General features: G+C 30.7%; 1 protein-coding gene across 2 annotated transcripts; it reads right to left on the bottom strand.

The window, feature by feature from the left end:
- Positions 1–188: 188 nt before the first annotated feature.
- On the bottom strand, positions 189–26,880 carry LOC127706431 (tektin-3-like). Of its 2 annotated transcripts, none has more exons than XM_052211062.1 (11): positions 26,798–26,880; positions 15,068–15,242; positions 9,731–9,913; positions 8,690–8,868; positions 7,639–7,724; positions 5,436–5,573; positions 4,933–5,003; positions 3,835–3,978; positions 2,878–3,100; positions 2,190–2,344; positions 189–1,621 (listed from the first exon to the last, which is right to left on the bottom strand). In XM_052211062.1, the coding sequence occupies exons 2-11, from the start codon at positions 15,073–15,075 to the stop codon at positions 1,390–1,392; spliced, it is 1,419 nt and encodes a 472-aa protein (XP_052067022.1). In that variant the 5' UTR covers positions 15,076–15,242; positions 26,798–26,880; the 3' UTR covers positions 189–1,389. The 2 variants fall into 2 exon arrangements, with proteins under 2 accessions (XP_052067022.1, XP_052067021.1); XM_052211061.1 differs by lacking the exon at positions 7,639–7,724 and adding an exon at positions 6,844–6,929 and having other exon boundaries at positions 26,798–26,879.
- Between the last annotated feature and the right edge of the window lie 843 nt (positions 26,881–27,723).

Below are 27,723 nucleotides of genomic sequence, written 5' to 3'. Positions count from 1 at the left end.
AAACCAGGTGGTGAAGGATAAGCAGATCCTGTCCCATATGTGGCAACAACTGTGCTGTCAGGCGAGACAACTGGTCTTGTTTCTTTTAAATCAAACCTTTAGTAGTGTGTATTTCTTAAATTTTGTTTCCATCACTTTCGATTGATTGATACGCTCACATAAGGCATACATAACACAATAACTACGAATTGTTTTGATACAATTTAATGTGCAAACAACATAGCATATGACATAACTGTGCTCTATAAATGTAAAACTATGTACACATGTAACAACATAACTTATATCACAGTTGAACTAGCACATGTACATTCGATGGCAAGTGGGTTACCAAAGTAACGTCTTTGAAATTGAGCATTCAACCCTTGTTTAATAATCTAATACTGATCTGGTTGTAGTTGTCGCATGTGACCACACACAAGGCGTGGCCAAGACCGGAAATGGCTATCACAATACTACAAATCACAAAGATGTCTTAAAACGTTAGCGTAATAAATATAATAGTTATAGCACACACTTTGCTAAAAGAACATTTTGATTAACGGACCTTGACCAAACCCAATGTTCTAAATGTAAACAAGTTGATAACTTTGAAACAACATAAACATACAATATTGTACAATAAAACCAAGAACGTAAACAAAAGTAAAATAATACTGTTAGCTAATAAAAACAAAAAATTGAATAAAAAAAAACCATAAATACTAAATATAAGACTTGTAGTTGATCTTTCTTCAATTAAAATTTAAAAAATCCAAGAAAATCTTTAATGTATATCGCTTGCTGATATTTTGTTTCACTATTTATGTTTTAGTTTTTGCACCTTTGGTGATAGTTTTATTATTTTTTTAGGCATTGAGTGTACTGATTCTTCTCCTACTAAATTGTTCTTTAAACATTGCAAACTAGTGGCAGTTTTGTGATACATTTATTAAACGAATAATTATCTAATAAAATACAAGCACTATGTTTGATAAAAAAAAATAGATTTCCAAAAGCAAATAAAATATGACAAACAAATAAATGAAAAAAAATACTGATGAAAGACGCAATGAGAAATGCAAATTAAATTTGCAGAAATGGAATATGTTAAAATGTGATCACAAATTTCAATACATATCTTCTTGAGCTTTCAGCATTGGACAAACCCTTACTGTTCTCCACAAATTAATGATTTTCTGTAATAATCACACACACCAAAGACCAATCTGGAAACCGCTTCCTTATGACGGATGATTTTTTCTTGGAAATGTCATTGAAATCTCGAAATATTGAAACAAACGAAAATTAAAAGAACGCTTCAGTCCTTTTATGAAAAAATAAATAACTTGATCTTTGTAGTGGCGCTTCTTGTGAAAGTCAATTTGTTGGTGCCTAATGTAAAACTACTTAGCAAATGGGCATCTGAAATACTGGTCCAACTTTGGGATCCATTGGGAAACCTTTGCGCATGCCCATACAATATTGTGAATCGGTTTTGAGACTGTTGTCTTTGACCGAGATATCATGCTCCAATGTAGCCTTTGTCTTCATCAAACGAGCTAAGCTAAGCTCTGATGCCTTTAGACGTTCCTTCAATATCCTGACAGAATCTCGGATTTCATTCACTTCTCTCTGTAATCTGTAATGAAAACTTAATTTATAACACTGACTGACAACTATTATAATGTTCTACAATTTTATTACTTGGTTGAAAAAAAGTGGGTGATTAAATTTTCTTATATATTTCAATTATATCAACAGGGAATAGTGAAAACTTCAGTTTTCTGTAAATTATCTTTGTGAACATTATACCTGTTCCAGTTACAACCTATGCATTTAATAATCAAAACAGTGCTAGAATATATACGTTATGCATATATTAGTGTAACATATGTACACAATTTTGCACCAATGTTAGCATATGTATATAATACCTGCAATAGTATGATATTGTCTATTTTGAGCTGCCATCTTGCTGAAAGTCTATGGTAATGTGACATTACCCATAAGTTGAAATCATGAAGACGACGTGTTGGTGATCCCAAATATGCCTTATTTTATGACGTAATCACATAACTTTATGAGCAAAATAAGATCAGACGACGGAAAAACAGACTTACTCAGAACTTCCGTTTTCCCTTACACTGACTCTAATGCAGATTTTTCTGATGTTCCTATAAGTCAAAATAAGATATTGTGCTACTTACGATTTCATTACTGGGTCATTACACAGTTCAACATTGATTCTCCTTGTTCTCTCATCCAATCGTGTCTGTGCTACCTTCATTGGCATTTCTTTGTCTTGGATGGCCTTCCTCAACAAGTTAATGTTGTTCTCCATATCAAAGATTTCTTGCATAGTCTGAAAGTTTCAAGTTGCATACTTTAATTTCGTCAGTAAGTTTATACGCATGCTCAAAATGTGAAAAGGGGTTCTTTTGAAGGTACAATTACGCGAAAATCTTAGTAAAACAAATAAACTAATTTTGACCTTTTCATTTTCAAAATTGTCAAAGGAGACAAAATTAACAAAATTAATGCTAGACTACAAAAGTCAAGTCTCCATCTTTGAGCAGCTGTATAATGTTAATGCTTATGGGCATTGTTCTAGTTTTTTGGTTGATGGTTTCAAATATATTTGATCTTTATTATATATATTGTCACAAAGACATGAATCATGGAAATTTAAATGTAAAGAGTAATGGGTTTGTCCTCAAATAAGGGGGGGGGGGGGGATTCTGACCTACATCAATTTAAAAATATTTGTATATAACAAATTGAAATAGGGTATAATATAAACGTATAATGCCGATTTCAGCGTGTATGTCGTCTGCTTCTGGAATAATTTTATAATATTATTGACAAGTTCTGAAATATTTCTATGGCAACACTTACTCTCTGCAAGTGAGACTGTAGTTTGTTTCTAGCATCTGTGGTTTCACGGATTCTGGTGTTGAAGGAGTTGTTGACACTGTTGAAGTGGTTCCACATGTCATTAGCGCATGCTCTCAGACAACTATCGATTTCACCACGAAGACGCTCAGAGGCAGCTCTTTCCCTTTGTGAACGGGCAATGTTTTCCTGTGTGAACCTAGCCCATGAATCTGGGATGGTGATTCTAAAATCAAAATCAATAACAAATGATTGCATTGCATTTTTGTTAATACGAACATATTTCTATTCAAGCAAAAAATATCTTCCAATCAATATCGCAGAAGTTGGTGCTTAATCAAATTATGTTTCCGTGAACCGTAACAGTCACGTTATAAGGGATAATGTTTTATTTATTATACATTAATTTTGTACTAGTGCGAATTGTGTTGGATATCCTTAGACTTGCAATTTGACAGCTTCACCAATCAGGTAACAGGACATTGTATGCTAACAATGAATGATTTTTGTTTATTTGCAAGAGCATACAGGACATGTTATGATGCTACAACATGTACTTTTTTAATATGAATGAAAAGTAAAATAACAAAAACATGGAACTCCAAGGAAAATTCAAATCGGAAAGTCCCTTACCAAATGGCAAAATCAAAAGCTCAAACACATCAAACGAATGGAAAACAACTGGCATATGCTTGACTTCGTACAGGCATTTCCTTATGTAGAAAATGGTGGATTAAACCTGGTTTTATAGCTAACTAAATCTCTCACTTGTATGACAGTTGCATAAAATTCCATTAAAGGAGATATAACAATAACGTCAATAGGACAACAAAAAACACAACCCCAAAAACTATTCAGAGGTCAACATAGATCTTCAAGTTTATACTATGCAAGACTCTACAACTTTGTCACACAAAAATATATGATACGTCATTTCCTGACCTAAATTTAGAAACTTACGTGTTGTCAATGCTCTCGATACCTGGGTGGTATCCAATACCGGCAGATTTGTTTCTCAGTTGTTGCATTCTGTCGTCAAGACCTTGTGCATGATGTTTGTCTTTAGCATCAATTTCCAATGTATGCTGAGCAGCTCTATCCATCCTGAAGTTAAAAATAAACCATGCATACTGAAGAATTTAGACACAGATAGACAACGTTAGAATAGGAATGAATATAGTTTGAACAGCAAGAAAAGCGTCGACAAGGTGCGTCGACAGATTAAATTCAATTAGCTTTTCTGGTGTGTGAACGACCAACCATTTTGTTTTCTTTTATTTAATGAATTTTGCTGTGCAGATAAGATGCTGACGACTTCGCAGCGACACCATAATTGATATGACCGTAGTTAAACATGATCATCTGATTTTTTTCAAAATTTGGCAGTAAAGTTGAGATTGTTTATAAAGAATTTAAAAATTGTCACAATGTTTTTCTACTTGAACAATAACGAACCATTTAAAGGCTCGGTGACCTTTTTAAATATTTATTAGATAATGTACAAAACATTTGCTTCACCTTATAAAAAATTATCAAATGCAAATACCGAAGACGTATGCTATGTGCATTGAAGCGAGTGCCGACATAATTTTGCAAAAACTTACGTTTCCAGAGAAAAAAAATCACCAATGGACAAGTCAGAAACCTAATTGTAGACCGTAAAGGGGTTATATGATTGAATATACATGTAAATTACAAATAAGCTAGTTGTAAGTTTAAAATATCCCATTGTTTAAATTAGAGGCAACAGTAGTTTACCGATGTTCAAATTTCATAAATCGATTAAGGTGACCAGAGTCAAAGTAAACAAACAAAAAACGAGGGAGCGACCCCGGTGGGTCGACATGGTAAGCCTCTCACTACGATTAGTATTAGGTTCAAAAAGTTTATTAAACTGAAGCGATATTGTTACTTTCTTTTCCACTAGCTACTTCGTTTTTGAAAAATAATTGACTGAGACTATGAGACTGTATGCAATAAAAGTATGCCAGATTAATAGGACTGTTTGGACAGCATTGGCTTACTTTTTCTTAGAAACAGATATTTGTATGAACTTACTTCAGTTGAACGTGAGCTTTGTCAAGAACCTTCTTCATTCTAGCTTGACATCTCTTGATTATATCGACTTCCTGTAAAAATATATTGTTTACATTGAACACTTTTTAAAAAACAAAACCATCAAATCAATAAGCTGACATGAAGGTTTAAACACTGTTATTATTAAGTTAATACATGTTTTTTTTTTTCAAGTTTGCAAAACATGTTTCATTTTAATTAAAAGGTTCGGTTACAGTTAGCGAATAGGTCTAATCAATAAAATTGACCACATGCTGTTCCTTTTCTTCCGTTTATATTTTTGATTGTTTGTTTTTGATTATTATCCTTCAAATAATGTCCTTTATCAGAAATAAGCGGTATTCAAATTATAGGATAAAGTTAAACCTTGCCATAATTTTGTTTTATTTCTAAATACAAAATCTTGTAACTTGGAACTGAAATATAGATAACTATCTACTAAGACATTTTGTCTCTTCAAATATATGAAGTTGTACGATAGGTACCTTAATAAGTGATTTTTCTACATCATCGTGGACTAGATCAATTCCCTGTCTCTTCTCACGATGCATCAAACATTCTTCAGCAATATGTAAAGGATTGGCAGTGTCTCCCAATGCTTTCTCCAAAGTCCTTCTATATTCCTAAATAACATCAAAAATAATCTTGGTTTACAAAATCTAATTATTTTAATCAATGTTTGTAGGCAGTTTTGATCGTTCAAATAATAATCTGATATTGTATAACAACTATAAAACACTTAAAAGGGAAATTTTATATCCATAGTTTGATCGCACGTTTCATTGAGAGCTATTTTCTGTATTTAAAAAAAACACAAAATTACAGCTTTAATTTAGATATTCAGGAGAAAATCTAAATAAAACTTTAACATAAATTATATATATATATTATACAGATTTACCGACCAAAACTGTATATCATTTGAAATATTCTAATTTTCACTTTTAATTTTTACACATCTTTACGCACTAATATTTGAATTGAAAATTTTTTTTTTAAAGTTGTTTCCCTTGGAATGTAGCAGTCATATATGTGTAACATATACATTAGATAGTTTCTTTTAGCTTAATTTTAAGATATGTTAACAAATGAAGCATACAAAAGTAGTTTGATATTTTTCTACGGTTCTGTGCTCCATATTGTATTTGCTAGAATTCCATATACACCAATATCTAACAGTCTAATAATATAGAAAAACAATAGTAAACTGTCTATCCTTATATCGTTTTCAATTTAGCATATTAATGTTTTTTGCGAGACAGTTTACTATTGTTTTTCATCCTAACTATTATATATTACAGATCTACTTCTAAAGCTTTCATAGATACAGTTATCCCAAAGAACAGTATTTCAAATATCGAAAGCAAGCAAGAATTAGTGCGTTTCTGTTATCTCAATAAGTCACGCAACCACATATTGGCATATTAACGATGATATTTTACAGGTTATATTTGAACCACTCCTTATGAAATGAAATAAAATAAAATTCCCATTTTGGGACTTTCGATTACCTCGAAATTTCTTATCATTAGATCCACTCATTTCGTGTAACACTGATAACGTCATTCTGAGAGGGTTAATCAATTTAGAGACTTAACTAGTAAACTTCATCGAAATATGAGTTGATATCTATTACAATAAGTAATGTGCCAATTGGTTTTTAAATCTATAACTCCAAAAATAAGCAAAACAAATGACAAGGTTTGCTCATCTATTCAAAAGTAATGAGATATTTCTCATAGGTAAACTGATGCTATTAGTGTACCACGAAACGAGACACGTTTCACCGATTTATTGACCCATGTTAAGACATATAATACAGACAAATTCCATCTCCAAACAATTATGCAAGCATGTTGTAATTGAATTTGTCCGTTTTCTTTTTTCATTTACCTTCAGATTTTCAATTTCAGTTGCCATGGCATTAACCTCGTTGTTAAGTTCACTTTTCCAGAAAGCAATGTCGTAAACTCGCTCGCCTGGGAATATATAAAGTTTCATACAGAAAGGGATAGAGTTGAACAGAGCAGAAAATTTCCCAGGCTGTCTGTACATTAGGGGGAGACATAAGATGTAGACGGAAAGGGCAATTTTACACTTGAAGTTTAGTGAATTAGCTCAAAATTGGTTAATGTTACTTAATTTAAAGAAATGTGTTAGAAATGACACAATCAGGAGATTTGAATACTGTGTATTGATATTTAGGAATTTCTATTCTTATGTCTTCCTCTTAAAAGTTATATTCGAACCACTATGAAGATAGCTATCAAATGGACTTTCATGAAAATAAACTTGATGTAAATGAAATACTACTCTATGTAATCTTTCTGTAGTACAATATACAAGATTATAAAATCATGTTTTTTTTATCCTTTAATAGGATTGTATTGTTGAAAATTTCCATTTTTATCTGAAAATTATACCAATTGTGGTTTTCCAGAGTGGAATTTTAAGATAACAATTTCTTTTGTTGCCGTGATGAATTTTTCAAAGGAATATACACATATAGAGATGTTGCATGATTGCCAATTAGACAACTATCCACCACAGATCAAAGAAAGTGAATGTATATATATATATATACTATAGTTTACTATTAACATAAAAATTATACATCAAGATAATTTAACATGACAGTCCATGAATGTAGTGACACGGCATGCATAGGAGAACTTTGTTGTATGATACCTCCAAATTAACCATTTCTTGCTCCATAAGATTAATTTCAGTATTGAGCTCGGCCTTCCAATAAGCAATATCGGCCACTCGTTCCCCTGTTGCGAACAGAGTAAAACATGAAGATGATAAAAGTTGATGTATATTTTTTAGCGATTAAATCAAATTCTATACTAAACGATGTCAAATGACTTGTTGACTGCAGAAAGTTTGAAAAAGCTTTTTAGGAATAATCTTTTTCTAAGCATGTTGTAACATTAATGAACTTTTTTTTTAAATTGCATAAGTATTGTTTTTACATGTTAAATATATAGCTCGTATAAAGAATATAGCTTCGATATTTGTTTGTACGTATGTTGAAGTCCATTTGATGATCTTTAGATATTCACTATTTTGTCCATTTTACATAGACAGACGGCTGCTAGTGGTTATTACATCATATCATCCTTTTTATAACATCATATCAAACATACTTATAGATTTTTTTAAATCATTTGTCTGAAGTAAATACCAATATAAAAGTGATTTAAATTTCTCTATCTAGTCTCGCATTAACATTTACAACAAGTAATCACCACTTTTTAACGTGAAAATAGTTTGATTCTTTTAAAAAAATTAGTATAATTTCTAAAGGAGAAAATTTATTATATACACTGCATAGAAAAGAGTGAATTCTTAGATACTTGCAATAAGCAAAGAAAAGGTTATAAAATACAAAGAAGTGTAAAATAAGACTTTTTTCTAAATATATATGCAAAATTTTAATTTGTAAACATTACATGAAAGAAATAAAATACTTCGTTTTAGCTGAAGAAAAAAAAAACATTACGAAGTCTTGATTGTAGTTCTCTTTAAATTTATTTTGTGAAAATATTTGTTCTACAGTTTATTTGAATTACTTGTTTAATATGTTTTCCAAATTCTATAACGGAATTTTTTACACATACTTCAAATCAATCATCGACAAAATGATATGACTATATTTTCTGCTTCAATTCATTAGAAATATAATTGCTAACTCATTTGAACATGAAGATAATGTTTATTGTGTTGCATTTCTTACCGAGTTTCTTTGTGATATCATTTTGCCTGTTACGTGTTCTTGCATCAGTTTCCTTCACTGCTCTCCAAGCATCAGCCCTCAATCTCTCAGCAAATGACCTTTCCTTTTCGGACAGTGAATAGTTCATGCTGTTTGAGTGACCCCAGTCCTGGGTTGTATACCGTGAATAGACTGCATTTCTGTGATGTAAAGTATATTGTGTACATGACACAGTCGTAATATATCAAATACAATGTTCAGTAGAATAAAAGTACAATGGCATATACCGATTGATTCGTTTACTCTTTTTTACTCAAAAATTTGTGTCCGTCATTTGTTAAATAGAGGATTCCTGTGTGTTCAAAAGAATCCAGCTACTTTTGACAAGTTTTTCACAAGTTTCAAGATTTTAATTGAACATTTTTGTTTATAGATTATGTACTAAGTAACTTATTTTAGTTGTGCATAATCAATCGTTTAACTGTATATTTAGTCATTTTATCTAATAAAATAATAAATCCTTTTTTTTTTAATTTAAACTAAAATTATTAGAATGAATAAACGTCGTTGATTGGAGGGCGGAAATATTCCTGATGATATATTTGTTTTCAAATTACCGACTTTTGATTACGGAGTATATAGTTTTTTGATAGGTTACCTACTTTTTGGTAGGACATTCAGGTACTCGGTCATGTAAGAGCAACTTAATAAAGTGAAGTCAAGCTTACAATCGGTGCAATGTGGGCAAAAAATTAACTGTTTTCTGATGATTTTGTTGTGTAACAGTTATTTTTCCCAAAAAGTAGGTAATATGAAAATAGTCTATTGAATCATTCTTTTAATTTACGATATACGAAAATCAAAATCGGAAACTATATAAATCAGCCAATGAATTAATGGACCAATTCTGAACTGATGCTGTATTAAGGGAAATATCTGTTTTGACAATTAGATCGGTATAGATATCATTTACAATGACGTCGAGACTACCAAATGTTATTTTAATGATGAAAATTTTCTGAATTGGTCCATTAGTAAACTATACCAGTCATTTATATGTACCTTGCTGGGTTATAATAAGATCTTGCATGACCAAGATCCAGAGATCTACCAGTAAATCCAAGATGGCGTGAAATAGTTTTATCTGTGACATATGGTAGAATTTTGGACATCTCGCCACCACCTCCAGACATAGGTGTCACACTGCGTGTTCTAAGAATCGCCGGGTTATCGTAGTAAGCCAATCTGCAAAATAAAAAAACTTGACATAAGAACAAAAAAGTATTTTTTTGCAAAAATTGCGTATTCTATGTACACTTAAAAAGTTTTAACTTATAGATATTTAGTGCACCAAATGATAGGTCAGAGAAAACGGATTAAAGAAGACGTTTGACTGTGAGATGAAAGTTAAATCTGTATTGTAATATCTTGTACGGTTGCATGCACCAAAGAATTTTGTAAATTGTGATAAATAATGATAACATTGGGCATAACACTCATTCGAATGAGGAGTCTATTTGTATACTTCTAAGATACAAAAACAGTCTATCAAAATTACAGTAAATTAGATTGAACGTTTCATAGCTCTCTGATAATACTACAGCTACTAGATGATCGGGATGCATACTTACGAATGTGTGCTTCATCACAATATACTGCAGTTTTAAAACGATTTTTCGAATAGTATTTACCTATCTTTCGATCTTTCTCTTGTTGAAGGTCTGGAGGAAAATGGTGTATGTCTTAGAAAGATAAGAAAACGCAGAGATCAACAGAAGAGAAAAAGAACGAATTTAAGAAAAATGGTGACGAAAAAAACTAAAAAAGAAGAAAAGACGATTATCTATATAAGAGACGGTTCAAATCATTCATAGTAAGAAAAATGAATGACATGCTATGGTTTTTCAGAAGGAGTGGCAAAAGAATAATTGGCAATTAAATTTCTAGTAGCAAATTTCAAACAAGCCAATTGTTCCAAAATAAAGCAATCACTAATGTAAAAACATTAACGGTTTCAATTTCACTGCCCCAAATGCTTTCTCGAAAATCAATTTCACGTCAGTGATACTCAAGACCAATGTAAGAAACTTTTGTAGTATAGTAAAAATTGATAGAAATGGTGAATACCTTAGAAATATATGAAAATGCAGAGATCAACAGAAGAGGCAAAATAATATACTTAAGAAGAATGGTGATGAAAAGACGATTATATATATAAGAAGACGGTTAAAACATATATTCATAGTAAGAATCATGAATGGTATAGTGTGGCATTTAAGAAGGAATAGCGAAAGCATAAATGGAAAATACGTTCATAGTAGCAAATTTTAAACCAGACAGTTGTACCAAAATAAAGCAACCGACAATGTAAAAACATTAACGGTATCAACTACTGCACAAAGTGCACATTTCGACAATCAATGTCGCTTCACTCCAAATTAAGTACGAAGTTGAAGAGCATTGACGACCCAAAATTCCGAAAGGTTTTGCCAACTACAGCTAAGGTTACCTATTCCAAGGGTATAATATCTTTAGTATTTCGATAAATTCAAAGTTTTATAAACAGTTAATTATAATTATGACCACAACAATGATAATTCATGTCAACAATGAAGTAAAATGAAAGTTTAATGTGATATTATGAAATGAATATTTTAAAGTTTTTACCATTCTAATGTATATGCACTCGTTTACGTTATGTATTTCATTATGAACATGAGAAATTTACATATGGCTAGTAGTTAGGAAACACAGTAGAACGATCAACGTTTCTAAACAACTCCTTTATGCTTTCAATAGTCAATGACAGATTGATAAATATGAGGTTGTGTTGAAATAACAGAATAGTAAATAGAAATATTGAATTTAAAGATTTTCACTCCTGAAGTAATGACTTGCAGACATATATTTTCAAATAGTGAAAGAAATTGATTGTAAATGAGACCAAAATTTAAGACAAATTAGGACAGATAAATATAAATGTAAATATAAAAAATAATTTTGTTTGAGCTATCAAAAACACATAAAATTTAGGACAGGGATACCTTAATGGTAATACTACAGATTTAATATTATATCAAAATTTAATTGTCTGTGATATCCAAAATAAATAAACATTTTAAATTCCAGATGGATATATTCAAAAATAGATACTCTCCACAATAAGGATTGATAATGGATGTCTTTTGCTGTTTATACCTTATTCACTGTACTTTAACCTTCATTTCTGTTATCAATATGAAAAAAGAGTAATTCTATATTTTGTGTATTTTGTATATACCAACACTACCAAACATTTTATGTTTTAACGAATATGCTTTCAGTATAGTCTGTAAAACAAACAAACCGATTGTTTGGCAAACCAAATATTCATTTTGGCGATTTCACTAACATAGGTATACTTTTACGATATATCGTAACGTGTCAGGTGAAATTCCTATAGAACTGGGCAAAAGGTATGTTACTACCCAAACATTATTAGTTATTACTGCTTTAGTCATATATATATTATTTAACCACTGGATTTTGAAGGGTAAATTCAAGAAAGCTCCAAAAGATATGTTTCACGAAAGCGTCAACAAAAATCTGCATTGAATAAAATATACCCTTAGACGACCATACATCTTAACGAAGAAATGAACTGATGTGGTGGCATAATTGAGTCCATTAATTATAGAAAGAAACGGAATAAAACATGTTTTAAAGCCTGTTGATAAAGCAGCAAAAGGAGAGTGTACTTCAAATGTGGATTGATGTGTAAACTGAACTGATATTTGATTTACAACTGTCCTTGTATGGTTCAAAAGTAGTTTCCAGCACTGTTTGACAAACGTTACTATGTTACTACGTTACAATCTTATCAAACTAATAGAAGTAATTTAATTGGATTAATTACATAATGATTTTCACTAAATGTCAGACAGCAATAATCAAATGTGTAATGTGTAACCACTTAGCTTCACAACGTAAAATATTATAACAAAAGTAGACAATGTGTATACTATATTACGGAAATTCAAATATTTTGTACAGTTAGAAGAAACTTTATATTAAACATATTTGATATTTTGCAATTATCTTATTATCGACGCAGTAATTGACTTTGGTAACGTACAAATGTAGATATATGCTATTAATAATAAGTAAATATGACTGAAAGGAAATAAGTTAATTAAAGGTAAAGGTGATCAATACAGCTATTGATGCGGTAAATGACGTTTCCGTGTTAAAAAGGTATGTTTCCATGATTCATCAAAGTTTCATACAGTTGTTATAGATAAGACCCAATAACTATGACGGATACTTATCTTAATGAAAGGAAAAAGATGAAAGTACTGTCTGTTTACTTTAAAATATTAATAAAAAATAGTTTTAAAGCCATACATTTGATCAAGTGCTAAACAGAGGCAATTGTAGTTAACCGATATTCAAGTCTCGTAATTCCATTTCGAATAGAATAACCAAACATGTCTTCAAGAGATATAGGTGAAACGTTTAGACAGATAACTTTCCAGATTAACTAGATACACTACGAAACACCTGAAAACTTTGACTGTAAGTTTTAGATGAGATTTGAGTGGGAGATAGATATCAAAGGGAACAAAAAATAAGTAACTTGATGGGTGTTGTGGGTCAATTTGAAAACATAAAACTTTTGTGAATAACCAGATGAATAACCAGATGACAGAAATAATTATCTAGTTTCCAAAAAAGGAGCTCTCAATAAATAGAAAGAAGGAATATACATTGATTCAATCCATAAAGAAAAAACATAGTCCTCAAGTATTACATTGTGATACAGTCATCGAGCTACAGTCCAATAGCATATATCATTCGATGAGTGACAAGACAATAGTATAAGGGAGCGCCTTTCTAAATGCAAAGATTTAAAAGTCGTTTTGAATTATAAGATGAAACAGTAAGTCCATTTAGAATGTCCAAAGGACGTAAAAACGTTTAACAATTAAACGACAGTGCAAGCTTAATACTGTATCAAAGAAACTGACTTAACTGTCGGAACTAGTCTAAAATTGAGTCTATAGGAACCGAATTTTAGATACAAAAGTAATTATACAAACGTATTCGAACAAAATAGGTAACATATATTCGTTTTTTGTATGACTTTATTATACATATTTACATATACTCACGAACAATGCTGATTTCAGATTTCGTAGGTCTACTAGTAATCTATAAGCGATTATTGACCTTCTGTTTCGTCCCCGCCTTAATTGATGATACTGCTTTTGGGATTGTTTTAATGAGTGAACTGGTCGATAATCCAGTAAGATAATAATTACAACTACGAATTTACTCATTAATTTCTTATCAAGTATTTTACCGATTCTACTGATTAAGGTTTTATTATTCTTGATATGGTAAAGAAAAACCAAAACATTAGAAGATGGAATATTAACTTAAGTAAAGGAGTAAATCTTTCAAATATTGTCCCACATAGTTTTGCTGAGAGGAATTCACTCTGGTCAAATATAAATGAGAAGTAAAGGTCAAGGAATGAAACATGATACATAACAGAAATGTATAATAAAATGGACAAAGATGTAGACCGAAAACGATAAACCACAGAAATTGAATTAAAGGAATCTGACCTATTCGCAATGTATGTATAGAATAATAAAATGCAGATCTGTAGATCAGTGGATGAAGAAGGAATTCATAAAAATGTAACACATGGACAGCAATATAAATGCTAACCAAGGCAACCAACTAACTGTCCCGCTTAGAAAATGCGATTTCATATAGTAAAACTTAAATTTTTAACACTTGATCAAAATAACAGGCAACATAAAAATAGTATTACCAAGATTACATATTATAATGCTTGGTTAATATTTTCGTTATTCAAAGGTGAGTCTTGCTAAGCATATAGGCATTTATGTATTATAAATTATTTTAGTGCAACCGACAAGCCTTTTGAATTGAATGGTCGTTTAATTTATAAGATGCTTACTCATGTATTGATACAATAGATGTTGAAAGAAATGAAATAAAATGAAAGTGAAATGTAATGTAAATACAAAATAAAATTCTGAAAAGGCTTTACAAGTTTTATCAAATACTGCGTTCAAAGGGTGACTATAGAAAATGTTTTCATGCCTATTAATTATTTGGCTGCTCGGTTTTCTTTTCAATGTGATCAGAAATCAAAAGAAAATGTTATTTCTAAATAGACTTTTCAAGCTGACAGGTGTATTGCTTTGTGAAATAAAATGATCAGAAATTTTGAAAATATAATAATGATATCCATTGTAAAATACCTACTTTCAACTTTAAACTTTTGCGTTTGATAAGCACGTGTTTAACAAGAGTATATATTAGTGCTAGCATCAATACGGCTAAACATAATAAGACTGTGTTATGCAATATTTTCCAACTTACCTGCTCATGTTGAAAATAATGGACTGCTATTACGGGAAAAAATCCTTCAATTGTTAAGTGAATCTTAATTACGGCACAATGTAGCCAATGGTTCGGATTATGGCAAAGTTTCGTTGACAAGGAGATGTCCCTAGCAACCCGTCACGTGCTTTCTCACAACAGAAACTGCAGATTTCTGTAAAATTAATGAATGAAAATTAAATAATACAGTATAACAAATGTTTGCTGCCACGAACTACACTTTGTTAATAATGAATGAGAGGAAGCTTCCACACTATTTAGAAACCATATATCTAAGTATCGATTAGAGTGAGAATTTGTCGTTAGTTACGACGAATTAACAGTCTGACCCCTTAAATGAAAAGTTTTAATGTGTGACGTGAAAAAGTTTATTGGAATTACTTATATCAAATAGCCCAGGTGAAAGTTGAAAGTTTTAATCTTATAAGCCGTCTATAGATTTGAAGTTCTTTTGTATGGGAGGCGTATTAGGTGTTGCAATGTATTGTTCTTTTTAATTTATATCTATGGGTGACAAACAAGAAATGAATAGTATATGGTTGTATCTTTTCAACTTGAAAGTATATTGTATACATAATTTGAAACTATGTTAATCAATTGAAAATTCGTTCAAATAACATTTGATACTTTCAAAACTAAAGGGTTTCTACATTGATTTTAATGGCCAATTCCATTTAGGTAAAATCCATTTAACTCGCCACAATCCTTTACATAACCTCAACTGATCAAATAAAACATTTTGAAAGCAAAACATTTATTTTACTTGGTTCGCTTAAATCGATTAATATACTAAAGATTACGTAGTTTTGCTGGTTTTTCATAACAGGCTTATATTAAGAATAACTGGTATTTTAGAACCCTCCAAAATATATGTACACTAGGAAATACAGTGTTATTTTTACATGGAATCATTCTTTCTTATACCTCTGTACATGCCGTAAAGTCATTCTTTTGTGTAAAAAGGTTGTCAACCTAAGTTATGATCATTGTATTTGCTGGTATACTTCACTCTAAATCCTAACTCTAGCCAATATTTAGTTTACTATTTGAGTATATATGATAAGTTTTGTATGTGTCCTCTTTACAAAATGTTTAAGTTGTGCTTTGGAAAGCCTTGAACTAAACTAGTGAAATAAATCATACTACTACATACATTAGCTTCATAAATGCATACATTTATTAATACGAATCGTCGAAATAAGATAACCCCACGTCGACGGGAGAGCGAGATAATTTAATGCGATTCGTTCACATTGTGTAGTATCATATTCATAGAAACTTTAAATTGCAAGTTTTAATCATATCAACGTGTTAAACATTGTATTATTTCATCAGTAAAACATCGCATTGCTCTCTGACTTTACGGTATTATTATTTCTTACCTTATTAAAGAGCTATCTTACTTTACAGCGTCCTTACCAGAAGAAATAACTACCAGCGCATGTATGCAAGCAGAGTTGATATGACAATGACTTGTATTCGTCCATATTTATTATTAGTTCTTATTAATTATTGAAAGCAAATTAATGACATATGTCATAATTATTTTTTTCACATTCATGTTAATTCTATTTGATCCTAAAGGTTAATCGATAAATTGTTTATAATTTAAATGATTATTGGTGAAATCTATCATTTGAGCAAAGTTGATATGTATAACGCGTACATGTCCATACCAACGTATGCACTAAATAAGTAGCGGTATAGAGATAGTTAACGCTAAAACATTTGCACACTTCGAGCAAAATGCAGAAGTTCATAATTCACTGGTTTATGAGTTTTATTTTACTTAGTTGAATATTCTGGGTTTTTTTTAACTTGTATAAAGTTTAAAAAAAAACAATTCAAATCCCTATACATACGATCCACCAAAACTTTGTTTCAACAATTTGTTTTGATATTTACTTTGTATTTGACACAACAACTTGTGTTTCGTGTAAATAGAAAATACAGTTTCACTATTCAATGAATATTTGTATTGTAATAAAATAACTGCCATCAAATGGGAATCTGACGTTCTACATATGAGAAAAACCGGGTGATTGAACGACTAATCACTCGTCAATACTTATCTCTTTTTTCTTTTTTGTTTCTTTTTCTCAAATGTATATGCTTTAATATATCATTTAAGATTGTACGAAAATACTTGCATGCTGTAAAATATATAATTGTAATTTATCGTATCCCCTACATTGTATATGATTAACACATGTCTTATCCCTTTGGAAATATTTTTGCAAATAGAAATTGTTTAAACTAAAATTAAACCAATGTAGAAACATAGATAAAAAAAATATAGATTTGAGGCAATCAATACAACCTATCAGGGGAAATAATCTTTTAAATTCTGATTTTACTAAAGCCAAAATCTGAATAAGAAAAAATAATTAAAAGTGCAATACATGTATTAAGTTCCTTTTCCATTGTTGCAAATATAATCATGCGATGAATGACACTTTTTCAAAAGAAACTTGAGATCCTTCGCAGTGCGAGTCACATTATTATACCACATTTACAATATGTACTGTTTAAATAAACTTCAGATTTAATTTTAATTCCCTCTTCAAGTCCTAAAAATAGCTAAATGTCAATTATGAAAGTTTTTCACAATGATTAAATCAATATAATTCATATATAAACCCTAATATGTGCTTCTTAACAAAACCTTAAATGAATTTATAAAATGATGAGTACAAATACAATAGAACGATTATTCTAAATTTAGGTAGATGTATTCTAAAACTGATCGGAGAAACAAAACGACTGGCACACATTTTGTTATGTATTCAACAAATTAAAGTGTTCTCATATACAGTTGACGCCATGCAATGGCATGCCTTATGACGATTGTCGCCTTAAAGAGGTTTACGGGACATAACTCTTACTTAAAACGGATATGTTTATGTCATCTACTTTCCCTTTCATGCAGTTCTAAGCTTCTAACTGAGACTTATGATATTAATTCTGCTTCACACGTATGCTTAAAAAGCTTGACGTGATTTGCATTATCTCCCCTTGCCAATGTCTCCCCACGAATTATATATATATTAAAAGGAGATTGCACAGTAAAAGTGTCGAAGTGAACACAGAAGACGAATAAAAAGATAAGTGCAGTACAAAAAAGTAACACTACTGACACATTTTAAAAAGCAAAACACGACAATTAGAACTGGCGATGTAAAATGAAATGTGAAAACCCGAAAAATTTAGAGTATTGCAGGTAAAAACTTGATGTTCTTAAATCTTAAATCATAGACAAAAACACATCTTTGTAAAATATCCTTTAGTTCTTACTAAATACTTGAAAGATAATATTAATACAATTTGTTCGAGCATTCTACGGGAATCTCCCACCAAAAACTTTTGGTAAGGATCCAATGTCATTGTTAGTAGCCAAAGAAGCCTGAATGATAACTGTGAACCAACTATAGTATGTTTATAACAACACTGTGACGGTATAAATGGTTTTGAAATCAATTAAATATCTCATTATCAGTCTGTCTATTATAACAATACAAAACATGTACATAATGAATGCTATCTAATCTATACTGCTAAGGCCTTTCAAATTTTATTTAATTTTCAAAGATTTTTTTTTTTTTTACTAATGTTTTCTTTTAGGAGAATAAACTTTTAAAAACGATATTAGAAAAAAAAGAAACCAAGGTCAACCATATCAATTTTACTGTGGCCATAGAAATGACTATATATTGAGATATAAATAACCTCTTTCTTTTCTTTTAAGGATAGAGATACAATTAAGTAACAAATCTCTAGATGTCAGTTTCAATTTATATTTTAGGGGTAAAACAGGAGAAGTACGTCTCAAATGTTTTTCTAATGATATAGTTTCTTTACAGATCAAAATAAAAATCAAGGCGTCACCGGCCAAATATACGAGTTGCATTACTTCTCATGTTATCCGAAGTACTAAAAATATAGTTTGTGTGTCCTTAACAAATATTATAAATCAGATTAAACTTATATGATAAAGAATCAACCGTGAAGAATTATGGCTACGTTTTTCACACTGAATGATGCCAATTTTTGAAGTTTGTATATTGTTTGTGACTATCGTTTACAGTTGTTATAAACTACATAAACGAGGTTCATATGTTCTTAGTCTAAATATTTGTGAAATACCTGATTTTCTGTATATGATCATTAACCTCATTAGGTAGAAGGTTAGTTTTCGAATATATGTAAAATACTAAAGAAAAATATTAATATGGTGTATATTTTACAACACCAATGCATTTTATGTATGAAAGTGATTCCCTTCTCGTGTACTTATCTTATTTCGCGTTGGTGCACTAACGGCATCATAATTAAATAAAAATTTGATAAAACAATGTTTCATTGTGGTCTTTTTATAAGCCTGATATCTTGAATGAGTTTCTCTTTAATGAAAGGGGTGAGATGGGTTTTTATTCATGCAGATTATCGACTCTTTTGGTTCTGATGGAAACAGTACTTTGATGCACCAAGTTATTTGAATGAACCGGAAACTGCGATGTAATGCTACATAAGCACTTTTCAAGTGACAATAATTATTCTTGTCGTCTATGAATAATTTACAAAAATAAGCTTTTGATCCTTTTTCGTTCAATTCCAGTGTCAGAATGGAAGTTCTGAAACACAGGGTTTGCCTGTTAGCGATTGTTTCCATTTTTCTGATAGACAGACCTATTTGTAGTAGGGTTTTGATTCGTATAATGTTTTTTTATAAAATGATAACAACAGACAATTTTATTACAAGTAATTGACTTGATGCAATATTTCTTTAAAAAAGGAAATTTACAGAATATCCAGCGTTTCAAGCGCTTTTTCATCAGCCTTATCAGAGACGCGACCGAGAGGCTAAACTTCGGAAAGGTCAAAATGTATTATTGTATCGGGAACTGTAACCAAAGGGGTATTAGAATATCGATCATCCCTATAAAAATGATTTTAAATAACGTTTCTATGAAATTTATAAACTCAGATTTATGTATATAGTAATAAAAGTTATTCAAATGAATGTAATGATGCACGACCGATCGACTGACTCCTACACTGAAGTGTGGGCTGTATGTTAAGTTTTGTTTTCTATATTGATCATCATCGTACATGTAGGGACATGTGGGTGTGTGTGTGTGGGGGGGGGGGGGGGGGGGAGGGGGGTCTACAATTCTTTTTCGTTTTACTGTTTAAAATGTTTTGTTCGCATAAATAGATAAATATTCTGGTACAATTAATTATGTACCGGCTGAGAATTCGTTTCAAAATGATCATATACCTAAAGCGTCTATCATTTTTCCAGTTGACAATCCTACCAGTAATAATGACATTTTTGATAATAAATTATTACAAATGGTTCCCTTGGGACCATTAGAATTTGTTTAAATAATTAATATGTATCGCTAGGTCGCCAGGTATTTAATTACAAGTTTGTTATAGTTTTAACATTTCCCAAGAGTATTTAATGAGAATGTAAGTAGTCTTGATAATCGACATGAAGTCCATTTATCCGTGTAAATATGATTAATAATTGATATTCGAAATAATAATTCGTGTACACAATTATTTAGGTCATTAACATCGGATAACTTTGACATTAGAAGGCTAATACTCGAGATTCCAAATCCAATTTTTTGAATGAACTGCCCCGGTTGACCTTATTTTTTTAATTCTTCTTGCACGACAATATTTGTTAACGACATATGTCTAGAGTCTCCACTATAGGTTAGAATTCTACTACATGAATATGTCACGACGGGTCACTAAAGGAGCGGGAACTGCTTGTACATGTACTTCCGAAACGCCTTGAATTGAATCGATAGTTTATATTCCGTGTTATACTCGTTCAGTTATTGTTTAGTCAGTTCGTTTTTTTTTCCATTTGATTTGCCATGGGTTTGTCTGTTCTTCCTCGATTTCGTTTTTCTTTTAAATTATTGATCCTCATTTGAAAAAAAGACAACGTTCAAAACATACTTATTTATGTTGAAATAGTGGAACCATGTAAATTGAAAAGAGATAACACACATTTAAAACTATATTACGACATTTCAACCGTGCATATTTTTATTTCGCTATTTAAGATTAAGTGGACTTCTAATGCCATTCTTATATCATCGTAACTATATCACCATTAAGCAGAATGAAATTGATAAAAAGCTGAAAATTTAATTTGTACTCGACGGTGTTGATCACACAAATCCAAGAAACAACTGAAACATGATAACTACACATCTACGATAGTAGTTGAAAAAAACCTTGTTCGGAGAGAAGTTCACATAGATTCAAATTCCTTTCGATGTCAATCTTAAATTAACAAATATCCACAGCACTGGCTTCAAGGCAGGTGGTGTCACAATGGACTTGTACCACAGAACCAATACTAATGTATGATCAAATCAGGCAAGCAATGAGACACGTGTTACTGGAAACATATACAAATCTAATGTGGTAGCTTATATTGTTATGTACAAACCTTTCCTTTCAGTGATCAGAATGAAACTGCAATTCAAATACACGTCTTTTATCAAAATTTTAAATCTAATGTGTTGGTTACAACTTCTAATCTTATCATAGTACGTGCATTTGTTTGTTTAAATGTACTGCATTACCGGATTAGTTGTGCAATAGTTCACAATGCTACATTGTTTTGAGTCATTTCGCCTTCGCGACGGAAGATTATATGCAAATTGTGTAGGGAAGTTATTTTAATCGAACACAGACGATTAATAATCAAGTATGCAATATAAAAAAAGATTAATATATTATTGGACATAATTCGATAAGTATTTAATCTTAAGCATTGATCCAAACAGTAGATGTCTAAGCTGATTTTGAGGTATGGTATATGCCTCGTTCTCGCACTACTTTTCAAATCGAGGCTTATCAAATTTAGAATTACGCAGTTGTAACTTCTGTGGAGGTGTTTCAAGAAATGATTATTGTCGTATTTATAATGGAAGTAGTATGAGATAACTAGAATAGACAATAGGAGTTTAATTAATAAGATAACTATATAGAAAGGACAACAACTCGAGGAATACATCAAGATATTTTCTCTGGAAAAATTAACTATTATTCGGAAATTACAAAATATTGATTAGGTTTGGATCATATTGTTTTATACTCATTCATGAAAAAAGATAACAACAAAAATATCATCCAAGGCATTATTGTCAAATATTACAGTGTTGCAATATCATAACTTATGCTACATGCGTCTACAAGTGACGAGTCGCCGTGACAACAAGATTCGTTTGACAATGTACTAAAAGTCGAAATTGTTTTTTTTAAGAATATTCACTGAGATAAATGCTGTCATTTTAAAAATCAAAAAATGCTCTAAGTCTTGATGAAAACAATCACGTCATCTCAATATTATTAGGTAGCGTTAACGAAATAACTACTACTTCCTAATTTTTGTGTGAAGGAAAGAGGTGATGAGTTTAGGCATTTCGGATAAACCTTTTCTTTCCCACGATGTATATATATGCTTCTGGTAGACGTTGTCACCAGGCGTAAAAGTCACAATTTTAAAAAATATACGACAAGTGAAGCATGTGGAAAACACTTCCGGTACATCAGAATAACTTGAGAATTTTTTCAAAAGAAAACAAATGCTACTTTTCTATCTCGTTTACTATATTATTTCAGAAACGACGAATGTACCGAATTGAAACGTCAATACATATTCACGACGCTTCTATTTGACTGGTGAATCATATCATAGATTGAACCCGTCACGAATTGTGAATTGCCTCGGAGAAGAAATCGTGAATGATTTAATTTCATTCTATCAACTCATCACATCTTTTCAAGTGTGAAAACAAAATCCCTTTTCAATGAAAATTAACTATTTTTAACAGCTCCCTCAATCTAATCTATGGAAAGCCAAAGTGAACACCCGATCATTATTTTTTTCTCTCAAATCTCATTTTCAAAACTAAATCTTTTAATCTGCTCCTTTTTACTGCTGGTAGATTTTGTTTTGAATATCGATCTGTTAAGTGTTTCTTTCATTACAATATGTTTTATTGCAAATAATATATGTTATCAGTATTACAGATACGTATGGTGAATATGGAAATAGAAGTGCAGAGTTTACATTCAAACATCCCTTTAATCCAACTATTTTATCTTTAATAGTTTTTCCTATGCAACACAGATATTCTTCAATTTTTACATTTAAACAGAAGTTGTTTGAATAAGACCTAAGTTATATCTAATTCCCGACTAACTCGCCTATTGTTTAAATTCAAAAGGTCCGTTGTGTATTGAATATAATAGGCCATGAATACACTATTGGCAATACACAATAAAGGTAAAAGAAGAATTGATCTGACATAGGTGTTAAGCATTAATATTTAATATTACTAAGAGGTGGAATATTTGAATTATAATATTGTATATATTATAATGTTTAACGGTGTTAATTTAAGAACTTGTTAACTGAACTTGGTCGTGATCGGCAATTTCAAATACTGATTTGTCAGCAAATATAACGAATATCAAGCTTATCCTTAGAACTTTTGTATATCATTTTAATGGTTTGAAGTGAAGTCATTTAGTGTTTGTTTTATTTTCACATAATATCAGAATGGCTTTTCAAAATTTGTACAACTTCTTTATAGTTTGACGTGTATGAGAAGTAAATCGATCAATATAATATATATAAAGTGACTGAGCACTTTTCTATGCTTAGTCTCTTATTATATATCTTCTCATTTTTTTTAAGAATGATATAAATATATCATAAAGAACATCACGTTTTAGTGTTCTAAAATAACATGTAAAATTTCAAAATTTTGGTTGAATGATTTATTTTTTTTATTAGATATTTACTTTTTATGTCATAAATTTGTCTACATTATATGACTAAGTACTTAGTAGCATGACAACAAAAGAACCTGTGCATAATGCTTGCATCGTGCTCTTAAAATGATCCAAAAACTTTAAATCAATTTAAAGTTTTGAAATGACAACAAAAGCACCATTTTAAATACACAATGTCTTCCAATTATCTAACTTTTAAATTTAATAACAATTTTTAAACGTGTTTGATTTAATTACAAACTTGTCATTTTGTCGCTTTTATGGGACTTATAGACAGTTTAAATTTTGTCTTTTTATGATACAATTATTTAAATTTCAACGGCTTGAAAGATAAAATATTAAGATACCGTCAAGATAACTGTACTCTTATTTTCACCTTTAAAATGTCGGTAAAAACATGTCCGTTACAATACCGCTTAATGGTCCATTAGAATTATATTACCGGGGAAAAGCGTACATGTTATAGGTACAAATACCCCTTGGTGGGTGTCAATCCTGAAATTTGAAACTATCCTCGAGGCATAGAGGTCTCTAGTGTTTTAAACAAGAAGCATATTTAAAACAACTATATAACTCAGTCAGTTCATAAAGACCCATGCGAAGTTTCCTCCTGAGTGAAGAAAAATATAGCCCTTTTAATTTTGAATGACAGTACATTATGTATCATAAAGCCGTTTTAAAAGTAAAATTTTAAAAACCAATTCTATATAATTTATTTACGAAGTATTGCGTTTGCAGTATATAAATATTGAATAATTTTAGCTATGCATGTTAGGTTAATCTTTAAATCGATATTACGTCATAAAATTTATTTAAAACATTCGATATAACTGTGTGGGGCTTCTCAAATATGTTCCACTGGGAAAAACTAGATTTTCAAACTCTCTACTTCTTTATTTTGTCTCCCAAGCCAAGCCATTCAACGCATGTCTTCATTAGAAATCTAACGCCAAATAATATATTTGGAAGAAGAACAGATTGGTTTAAAGTAAACGTTTGGTTTTTTTTACAATAAATTTTGAATTTAAAATCTTTCTGTGACAGCTTAAAACGATAATGCATATTATATAAGGGCCATCGGGGGTACGTAGGAAACTAAGAACATCTCATGGGTAATATAAGAAAGGATTAAGAGCTCAAGATGGCTAGCTGGGAAAATTTAAGAAATTCTGCAAAGATAAGGTCTATCCCAGCTACCCAGGGAAACTGTAGACAGAAGATATCAAGTGTAAGATTAAAGGAGAAATGAGAGAGAATCTAGCAACATACACTGTCGTTAGATATTGTATGTCGACCTCTAAATGTCTTTAAGTCATTTTTATTGTTTAGATGTTGTTTCATTGACGAATTTTCAACATCTCTTTCTATTCATACTCTCTATCCCTTATAAATGATATACGGAAAATTGTATTTGTCAAATTCCCATTCAGAATTTTGAGGGTTTGAATCCAACATTTTACAAGTCACAGTCGGAAATTATTAAAACTGGGACTAATTGTGCAAGATTTGTACAGTGGACCCCATTTCCTGATTAAACACTAAATAGTTTATGACTGTTTTCGATCCCATGTTAGTATTTTTTATTGTTCGAGTATATACAAATGAAGTAAGAAATAATCAGGGATGATCTATCACCTTCTACATAAGAGGTTAACATTGAGTGTTACCATGCATAACATCCAGTGACAAATATTTCATGCATGTCAGGAGAAAATTAAGGTAAATTAATGTTTTTCGCTATAGTGTATTGATTTTAAAACTGCTGTGAATATGTCTGTAGCCAGGTATAAATCAAACTTAACTAGTGACTGGACTATTCAGAGAACACTGAATTACTGTTTTAATTGATATAAATCTGTAGTCATATCTGATACTGTTATAATTACTTTTGTGTATAGACACTGATATTTAGTTACAGAAGGTAACAGGCACTGCCGGGAACCAGCATTAAGGACTCTTTATCATTTTTAGAAGAACATATTTAAACATAAAAAATCTGAAATTATAAGAAAGGAAACAGCGTCCATTTTTGAAATTGTTACTTTTTTTTCTTTCGTTCGGTCACTTGTTCGCAAAACTGAATCAATTTCGATTTTATTGCACTTCGATATATGAGGTTGTCTGTTGCAGATCCGTCAAAACATTATCGATATGATATACTTTTCCTTGTGATATTAAAGAGTCTTGTATATAGTTTCTTTTACTACAACCCCTTTTTAATTTTGTTCTGCCACTACTAAAGGTTATATATGCAATTTTGTTTCACATTTATTGAATATTTAAGTCTGATAATGAGTATAATATATATAGATAGTATCCATGTTTTGGGGTGTTTCTTTTTTTTTTTTTTGCTTAATACTCGTCAAATGTGTTTGCAATCTGAAAATCCCATCAAACTACAACATGTACAATTACTAATGATGAATATGACTTGTGCATGCTGGTTATTGAAAATCAAATTCCTGTATTGGAAATTAATAATTCAATACAGTTCACTGAATTTGTAATTAACTTGTCATCGCTTTGTTTTACATATGCTTATTATGTCACATATATATGTTGCAGGATGGGTAACAAAAATAAGAGGAATAATTTGCACAATGAATAATACAAAATATAAGTCTTTTATCTTTAAAAAATTAAAATCGTAAATTTCTGTAATAAGGATATATAGTATTGTTTTACTAATTTCTTTTCTTTCCCCGTCCTTTAATTATCGAAAGTACAATGAATAAAAAGTACATATTTTTTCTTTAAGTATACAAAAAACATACAATTAAGATGCATTACTTTGCATTATCAATAAATTATTCAGAATAGAAGGAAAAGTTACATTTTTGTTATAAATTTAAACTGAATAGGTAAAACGAGACATACCTGGATTGAGTCTTTCAACAATCAATGGGTTGCTAACGACATGGCGTCTCGTTGTTAACGGTAGCGTTAGACAATCGCGCATGACGAGAATTACACACTAACAGTGTTGGGAACAACTAAGCGGGTATTTAAAAAATAAAATGTGTATTTTATAACTTTAATTCATTTAGAAAATTTTATTTTCTCAATTCAGATAATGTATAATGTATAAAACTTTATGTGCATGTTTATACTGTTAAAAAAGTCTTAAAAAAGGACTGATACCCGTCCTGTTTGCATTAGGCCTAGTAATAGTATCTGTTACAGATTCTTAAGTACAAATATAAAACTGTACTTAAATATGTAACTCAAAACCTAACTACCTTAATTTTTTGCTAGAATTTAAACTAATTAGGCGGATTAAAGAATAAAAAGGTATACTTGTGCGAATTAGTTAATATATTTGTATAGGGAACAGGGTATCTTGACTAGAGGCAAGGTTTTTTCAAGGCCATATATATGCAGTCGCCTCCTTCGGGTTTTTTTCTCTTTTGACTATTTTATCAAAATGGATTATTTATTGAACTTACAGTGCATCATCCTAGTGAGGATGTGTCATAACAAATATTCCAGCTTTTCGTGTTGAATATCTGTATAGAGGGTGGTAAAGGGTTATTTTCGTGCAACGTGTTTTGCCATTTTTATTTCACGTGCAGCCGTGAAAAAGGTTAGTTATTCACCGTGTTTCGTGAAATCGGTAAAAAGATCAACGTGCAAGAAATTTTTAGTTGTTCGTTCATCGTGAAATGGCAATTTTATTTCGCGTTCTTCCGTGCAGATACCCCCCCCCCCCCCCCCTTTACGCCCATCTGTATACACGCAAACTTCTAAATAGTTATACCACGTCAACGCAAAACTGTCCATTGCATATTCAAACGTCCATATGC

The sequence above is a fragment of the Mytilus californianus genome, unplaced genomic scaffold (genome assembly GCF_021869535.1).
Source record: "Mytilus californianus isolate M0D057914Y unplaced genomic scaffold, xbMytCali1.0.p SCAF_6, whole genome shotgun sequence".
Lineage (NCBI taxonomy): Eukaryota > Metazoa > Mollusca > Bivalvia > Mytilida > Mytilidae > Mytilus > Mytilus californianus.
This window is presented reverse-complemented; position numbering and strand designations above follow the sequence as displayed.